The sequence below is a fragment of the Apis laboriosa genome, unplaced genomic scaffold, assembly GCF_014066325.1.
Source record: "Apis laboriosa isolate Shangri-la unplaced genomic scaffold, ASM1406632v1 scaffold41_cov147, whole genome shotgun sequence".
NCBI classification, from domain to species: Eukaryota; Metazoa; Arthropoda; class Insecta; order Hymenoptera; family Apidae; genus Apis; species Apis laboriosa.
In genome coordinates this window covers 620,341-628,998 of record NW_025223220.1, presented here as the reverse complement: position 1 = coordinate 628,998, position 8,658 = coordinate 620,341, and the positions used below count along the sequence as shown (strand labels likewise).

The following is an 8,658-nucleotide window of genomic DNA, read 5'->3' as shown; positions in this document are numbered from 1 at the left end:
TCTGCTTCTCCCTACGTGAGTACGCGTGGTTGACCGTGCCTGTTTGCGACCGTATGACCGAACGCGAACAGCCGTTTGTTTCCAACGAAAGCGCGCGAGAACGCATCAACGATCGGGAATATATGGTGGAAAAGGAAGGAGAAGGAAGGGAAAAAAATTTAAAACCGAGAAAATATGAGAAGAGGGAGAAAGAGAGAGAGAAAGAAAAGGAAAATAGAGAGACGAACAAACTTCGTTTTTTTGGCACTTTGTTGACCGAGGCGGAGAAGGAGTATGTCGTGAGACAAATAGGAGAACTGCCTCTCGTTCTTGGAGGAGCGGAAGGAGGGTGGTTGTGTGTGTGTGTGTGTGCCGCGATCGCGTTACGTTCCCGCGTGCTTACGTTTTTTTGGGAGTTTGCCAAATATGGCTCGATGAAAGTCGAAGAATGAGATATATATATATATATATATATATATATGTATATATATATAGGATGATTCTCGAAACAAATTTTCATTAGAAAAAGGAAAAAGCAAGAGCGAACGGATCCTCGTTTAATCGATTTGCGAGGTCGTTCACGGCGTAACACATCCAATTTCTTTGCCCTCTATCTCATCTCTGTTTCTCATTCTATCCTCCCCTGTTTTATTGCTTCATGGTCGAGATCCTTGAGAGTGAGACGACGGTCACGAATCGACCGTCGATATCGCTTAATTAATTAAGTAATTAATTACTGTACGGGGTGGGCGCGGTCGAACATATGCCGCGCTTATCGTGTTGGTGGAGGTTGGTGTGTTAATCTAACTAGGAACCGAATGCGGTGAAAAACGCGAAGCACGTGAAACGATAGAAATGGACGAAATAAAAAAGAGATATATATATAAAAGGAATAAAAGTAAAAAGGAAACGAAAAAAAAAAAAAAAAAAAAAAGAAAGAAAATTCGTAAACGAAAGGTGAACGAATCGTGTATATCGTAATAAAAATATGCGATCATCATTACGCGCGACTTTCTCTCTTTCACACATGCACACATGCGTATATAATATTCTCCTAACTTTATTCTCGCACTCAGGCTAATAAATTAATCGACAAGCGATATAATGACAAGTGGCAAACGTAAGAAGAATGACTTCGAATTCAGGGCACTTCCCTCCATGCCCTGGTGTTCAGACTCTGATAACGCTTCCGAGTTCCCTCTCAAACTGTGTGACCGCTCTCTTCTCCTTTTTCCTTCACACCCCACCGCTTTCGACGTCTCATCCTTCTTCGATACCAACACATCCTCGGAGAGTTAGACGTCGTCTACTCGCGTCTAAAGCGGGGAACAAACGAGAGGGCGAGGTATGGGGGGGGGAGGAGGGGGACAGGCGATGGTGAAAAAAACCAAAAAACGAAAAAAAAAAAAAAAAAAAAAGAAAAAGAAGAAAAACACAAAAAAACACAAAAAAAAAATCGATCGTGCGCATCATGATCATCAAGACATCCGCCCGTTTATACAATGCACAGGAAGACAGTCGCGAAGTAGGAGTGAGGGGGGGCAGAAGAAAGGAAGGGAGAAGGGAACCCAGAAAATCGTCCATCGATCGACGAGATGAACGAGGAAGAGACAGCGGACACTTGGTCGGCGCTAAGATCGAAATAGTCGCACAATATAATACACATTCCTGTCGAAGTCGCGTGGTAATAAGTCTCAGAGGTAAGAAAAGCCGACCGCCGAGGCAACGCGAAACACCGCGCGAAAAACGTTTAAACGTACATGCCCATTCCGTACATTGAGCCCCAGTCGACGCCCTGGAAGCTGGACATGTCGACGTTGGTGAGCGAGTAGCCTTGGTAGGGGTTGGCGGGCGCTGCAGCGGCCGCGGCCGCTGCCGCGGGGGTGGCGGCCGCCGCGGCGGCGGCGGCGGCGGCGGCCGCAGGCGGGGCCGGAGCGGGGGCCGGGGCTGCCGCGGCCGCGGCCGCGGCGACCGCCGCCGCCGGGATCGGATAGGGGGCGTAACGGTACGCGGAGAGGGCCGGGTAACTGCTGGCGAACAGTTTGCCGTATCCGGCGACGGCGTTCTGGACCTGGGCGGCCGCGGCCGCGGCCGCGGCCGCTTGAACTTGGGCCTGGGCCTGGGCAGCGACGATCTGCGAGGCCGCGGCGACCGGTAGGGGGGGCTGTGGCGCCAGCCTGACCCCAAGCGCCCCCAACACCACCCTCTTGCCGAGGGTCAACGCGCCCGGTTGGACGGCCTCCTTCGGCTGGGCCTTCTTGCACTCGACCTTCTTGTTCTTGATGGTGTGGAAGTGGATCTCGCACACGCGATCGACCACGTCCTCGTTCTCGAACGTGACGAATCCGAAGCCGCGGTGCCGTTTCGTCTGTTGGTCCATCAGCATCACCGTCTCCTCCACCTTGCCGAATTGGTTGAAGTAGGCCTTCACTTCGTCGCTGCTCGTGTCCTGGCTCACGCCACCTACGAAGATCTTCTTCGTCCGATTCGCCTGTTTCGCGCGATTCTTTGGCGTCGCGTGCTTAGGGTCGATCTTCTTCCCGTCCAACGTATGGATTGGACACTTCAGCACCTTGTCCACGCTACCGGGCTCGGCGAATGTGATGAAACCGAAGCCGCGACTACGCTGTAACCGAACAAGCCAGAACGGCCACGATGCACAACGGCTCTTCCAACTTCCTCGTCTCTCTCTCTCTCTCTCTCTCTCTTTCTCACGTATATTCTCTTTCTTTCTCTCGTTCGTTCTTTCTCTATCGTTCGTTCGTTCGTTCGTTTATTCGTTCTTCCAGTCTCTCCGTCTTTCTCTTTTAATCGTTCTGTCTCAATCTCGCTTTCTCTCTCTCTCTCTCTCTCTCCCTTTCGTTTTTTTTTTGCTTTTCGCCAGTTCGCCTCGTGCAGTCTCGTTTTCGCACGCTTACGCCGTTTCTTTATATAACGAGTGATTCTTTTTTTTTTTTTTTTTAAAGCTTTCCGACCAACCTGCCTAATAATTGATCATCATCGTGGTATCCGGTGATTTGACAATTATTAACCTGTTCGCTGTTTCGCTGAAACTTATTGACATCGATTTCAACGAACATCGATTAACGGTGACTCGAAGGCTCAGCGAACAGGTTAATCGGTTTAAAACGCACGCGATCATCTTTTTCGTTTTGCGTTTTTCTCTACAGCTTTGCTCTCCGAACGAGAAAGCTTTTTCATTCACCGTCGCGTTCTCTTTATATATATAAATATATGTATATATTAGAAAAAAAAACAAAAAAAAAAAAAAAAAAAAAAAAAAACGTATCCTGTCTCGTTTATCTCGATATCGTACTCTGTATGTAAAATATAGGTACCATAAAAATCTCCTTTTATGTACAGTTAACTAAATACTACCAAACTACCGTTTACATGCAAGACTGTCCAAGCCAATGTAAGACAAACATTCTAGGATTACGTGAGACAAGGACTTCGAATAAATATAAGATTCAACTGAAGTTACGGTCGTTAATTGCATCGCTACCGAATACGATAATAATCTATTATGCCCACAGTCCTCGTTCGTGATCTCTTTCGAATCCCGTATGCGAACGTATTCCTTTTTTTTTTTTTTTTTTTTTTTTTTTTTTTTTTTTTTTTTTTTTTATATAGAAACGAGCCTCTGCCTCTTTTCCACCTTTTACGTTTTAAATACATGTTTTAATACAATAAAATACCAAAATACGCTTCTACTTCCTTTACACTGTCTCAGCAATTAGTTACATCGATTAGTACAACTTTCTCTCTACGATCTACTGTGTGAAGTCTCGTGCAAAAGTGGAAGGAAGAAACTGGTGCATCGAATCTCCTCGAGGCGAATTGCGTTTCGATCATTCTTTTTTTTCTCTTTTTTCTTTTTTCTTTTCTTTTCTTTTCTTTTTTATTTTCTTTTTTCTTTTTCTTACGCCCTCCCATCCCATCCCCGATCCCGAATTTTTTCCCCTTCGGCTCGGCCGATAACGCCGATGCGAACGATTTGACCTATCGAGGAGGAAATGGACAAAAGAAATTCAACGAGTCGGTGGCCTGTCCGCGAGCACATATCTCGACATACTTTGAGAAATAAGCGTCTGTCAAACGCTTTCTCAGATCCCAATGAGAAAAAGAACAATGACGAATCGTTCTTTCGATTTAAGAACCGGCGAAACGGGCCACCGATAGAGATGGACAAGCCGACGGAGAGCTTCCATCGAGTAAACCGACCTGTGTAACCGGATCCTTCATGATCAGGACATCGGTGACGGTACCGAACATGCCGAAGTACTCCCTGAGTTTCTCGCTACTGGTCTGCCAGGACAACCCACCCACGAAGAGTTTGCCGGGTGCTGGGTCGCCGCCATTCGGTGTACTCCTCCCGGAGCTGCCGGAATGGCTACCGTTTATAGGCACCAGAGCATTGTGAAAGTCGTGCTCGATCGCACCGTTCGCCGCCTCCATGCCGGCGCTGAAACATATATCGATTTGTCATTGATTAGGCGTAATTGCTCGTTCGTAATTAATCGACGAAATAACTTTTATTATATTATAATTTATTATATTACATTATAACTTTTATTATATATAACTTATATATTTATTATATTATATTATAATTTATATTATAATCGAAATAAATTGAAGTTCGAGCGTTTTATTTAAGGCAACGTAAGATTTTAATTCTGATTACCGTTCCTTGGATAAGTCCAATTAAATATCCATAATTTTATCGTCAATGTTCTCTTTCTCTGATTACTCTCATTGTTCGAAAGATACGTATTATTTTCGATTTCGAATGCAAGAACCTCGTAATATGATTATTTTAAATAACTCATAAATTATTTTATGAAGAAATATTTCATACAATCTTTTTGTAGAAAAGATGATATAATTTGATATATTTTTTTGCAAGATATACAAAGATCAAATTTATCTTTCAAATGGAATCACATTAATTTTAATGAATTAATCGATAAAAAAGAATATTAAGCCGCTTAATTTTAATTTTAATATTTTTCATAAAAATTTATGGATTATTTTGACATCAGAGGGAGATATTTAATTTATTCGTATGCTTGAGATACGAATAAACATTTTGCTATACTTTTATGGAAAGACAAAGATAAAGAGGAATACGTTCGATTAATTATACTTTTCAAGTAAAAAGCTCTTCCCGAGTATTCTGAAATTTTTACGAAACTCATTTGATCTCGCAGACGATTAAATTTTGTTAACAATAGCGTGAAACGAATGAAAATCGTAAATGAAACTCGATACCACTGTGTAATTAACAACAAGTGAGATTTTAATTATTAGGGTAGAGCGAGTGGAAAAACGCTTTCCGTGCAAGTGGATTTTCATTGTATTCGCGGGCGAGCTTTGCGACTGAGCTTTCGCATTTTCTTTTCACGGCTTGTGCTGTGCATTACGTCAATTTACGTTTGAACATACTTCAAACGGGTTGGAATGTTTCAAATCAGACTTCCGCGCGCATTTTTGTTGGCACGCGTACGCGCTCTCTCGTCTGTGAAATTTTATTAGTTCATTATTTCAAAAGATCAAGATCGTAACAATGGTTAAAGATAGTAATAGATTAAGTCACATATACTCATTTTCAATTAATAATTTTTAATATATTATCATTATTCATTTTAATATAATTTTATTACAGGGATATATAAAAGAATAATCAATTCGATAAAACCACGTTGACTTAATTAATTTTTTTTAGCTTATGCAGAGAGGGAAATAATATAATAAATTATTATAAGTTATTTGAATATTAGAAAAGGTAATTTATTTATTAGCACGAAAAATATTGATTTAAGAGAATCAATGTAAAATGATGGATTGTAGATGAGAACATTTTATAAAAATATAAGAAAGCATTATTTATATTATTTGTTTACGATAAGCAAAATAAAAATGATTTATTTCTTGAAAAATTAATTTGAGAATATTTATTTTCCAGAATTTATCTTCGTTAAAAATCAAATGAGTTGCAAGTATTTTCATATTTTCTCTTTCGTTTTCAGATAATACCATTGCTGGTACTGAAAGCATGCGTGCTCTTAGCTATTCCTACCTTATGCTTTCATAGATTTTTTTTCACCAAAATTGAAATTCAGTAAGTTTAACCAATAATTCATAATCGTTGTAAATTAATTACATTCGGAAAGGGATCATCGAGTAATCGTGAATTTTATTTGCGCAGGATACGCGGTCATCGTCGTTTCGAGATAACGTCTCCTCCAGGATTTTACGATCTACGAAATCCTCGAGTGCTCAAGGTAAGTGAAACCTTTGATCGATCTCTTTTGTGGATTTGTAAATACCGGAAAATCGAGTATCGATTTCTGAAACGATAATAGACAAATTGCCTCGAGGAAAAAATAATTTTCAACAAGTTTTTTTTTTATTTTTTTCCGGAAAAAATTAAATTCGATCGATAAGAAAGTGCTTTGTTTTACCAACGATCGATAAACAATTGGAATAGATAACGTAGTTTTCGCGTGGGAAAGATAAAATTCTTTGAAAATGCGATTGGTTTTAAAGTTTAAAAAGGGCGAATTGGATAATGTCATTGCTCTTTATTATATAATTATCATTAATTCGTCATTTTAATTAAATTACAAGTTTTAATCTCCGTCTACACTTGTTATGAATTTTTATACCATATCATTATAGTCGTGTAGCAGTATAAACGATAAACGTTGTTAACCATATATCAATATGGAAGTAAGCTGAAAGTTATAATGGTGTAATCGATAGAAAATGGAACAGTGCTATAATTTCGCATTATTTTAAGTTACTTGGTATAAATTATCTCAACATACTAGTTAGAAATTAAAAAGACATAAAGAAAGCTATTTTTTTCTTAAATATTAATTTAATAAATATGAATTTCTCAAAATATAAAATGATTCATGTTATCATAATTTAGTTCTCTTATCAAAAAAAATAATGCATCCAAATAATAAGGAAAGTCCACTAACCTGTAAATTCAAAAAATTATGAAACTTTGAGATCATATAAAGTATGTATATACGGAATATTAATAAATTCGTAAGAGACTTTTGGAAGGTCGATTTTAGAGGCCAAAATAAACACAAAGTTATGCAAAAATATTGAAATTTTAAGTTTGAGCTTGCAAGACAAAATTATAAAAAAGATAAATCGAAACAACTCTATCTTCGTTATATCATTTTGTCTCGGTTCGTCCAATGAAAACTTCAATTGTACATCATTTAATAAGCCTCGATCGATATTTTTGTGTTTATGTTAGTGATTAGAACTTTTAGAAATATTCGAACATATTGACATTTTATATAATATATAATTTTTTTTTATGCTATCTAAATTCACTTTACAAGAGTTGTAATATTGATTTTGTTGAAAGTGAACAATGACGAAATTATGAAAACAAGATGGCGAAATTTGAACAATATGAAAAGATCTCTAACAGATTAAAATTTATATTATATTGATTAGTTGTTTTTTAACTTTATTTCTTAATTTACAAAATCTATCAAAATCTATCGATTGTTTAATCGATTAAATAATATTATAAATAAAAATAATAATTTTTTTTTCAAATCGAATTCTATACAATCTACATTGATCGTTTAATAGTTTAAGATTAATTTGAAAATCATTTTAGTTGAATCAATTGAAATGTTTGTTAAATATCAAATACCAAAAGAAGAGTAATACTAAAATTAAAAGATAGAAAAATTTCTTTTTTTAATTGAAAATTGCTTACTCATCGTTGTTTGTGTACTACGATTATCGAAGGACAACGAGCCCATTTTTATTAATAACAATATTTCATTAATAACAATATACATTACAAAAAAAGAATTTAATCATTTTATAATCTTTTAATTTAACATTGATAGATTTTCTTTTTTAATTCCATAATTAAAAATTGAAACTGAAAGATAAACGAAAGATACCAATCCCCAAGCTTAATATTCAAGAAAATACGACATGCAAATACAATATAAGTAGAATAATTTTTAAATCCTTTTAAGTAATTAAATATATTGAATTCTTCGGATTAATTTAAAATAAAACATTTATGTATTAATTTATCTTTACAAAAACTGATAAATAACCTAATTCGAAGATTAATTTCAATAAATCTGAATATTACGTAAACAATACGTATTTCCAATATTTTATAATTTTCTAAATCGAAGATTTTTTCTCTCGACTGAAAGTATCGCAGTAACGCTCCCTCCCCTTTATTCCATCATTTCAACCACGCGTGGAATTGATATCCTCCTCGTCCATTAAAACGCATCCTTCATTCCGATATAAGATAAAATTATAAATCGTTGTACACATTCCATTATTGAATACTTAATCCCCTCCACCAATCAATCCATAACAATCCCATATTCCAAACTGATCTATCAATATCCCTCGAAAAATCCTATAAATAACTATCCGAATAAATTAAAATATTAATTATACCAATACACTTTATATTGATTTTACATTAATTTTAATCCGAAAAATTGAGATAAAAATTTCGATCGATCGACGATCCACGACGATCGAACGAACCCCAGAAGAGAAAGAAGAGGAGGACACGATCCCCTCTTTCTCCATCACAGAATTTCGCTTGGATATATATGAGAGAGAGAGAGAGAGAGAGAGAGAGAGAGAGAGAGAGAG

The 8,658-nt window shown here is 37.2% G+C and overlaps 1 protein-coding gene across 7 annotated transcripts in view; it reads right to left on the bottom strand.

The window, feature by feature from the left end:
- Positions 1-1,729: 1,729 nt before the first annotated feature.
- Positions 1,730-8,658, bottom strand: part of LOC122716049 (RNA-binding protein Musashi homolog 2) — a 190,594-nt gene continuing 183,665 nt past the window's right edge. For all 7 annotated transcript variants that reach the window (XM_043938751.1, XM_043938753.1, XM_043938747.1 and 4 more), the window contains 2 exons: positions 4,204-4,444; positions 1,730-2,605 (listed from right to left, as the gene is read on the bottom strand). In XM_043938751.1, coding sequence (XP_043794686.1) covers positions 1,730-2,605; positions 4,204-4,437 — 1,110 coding nt within the window. In that variant the 5' untranslated portion in view covers positions 4,438-4,444. The remainder of the gene's footprint in view (positions 2,606-4,203; positions 4,445-8,658) is intronic.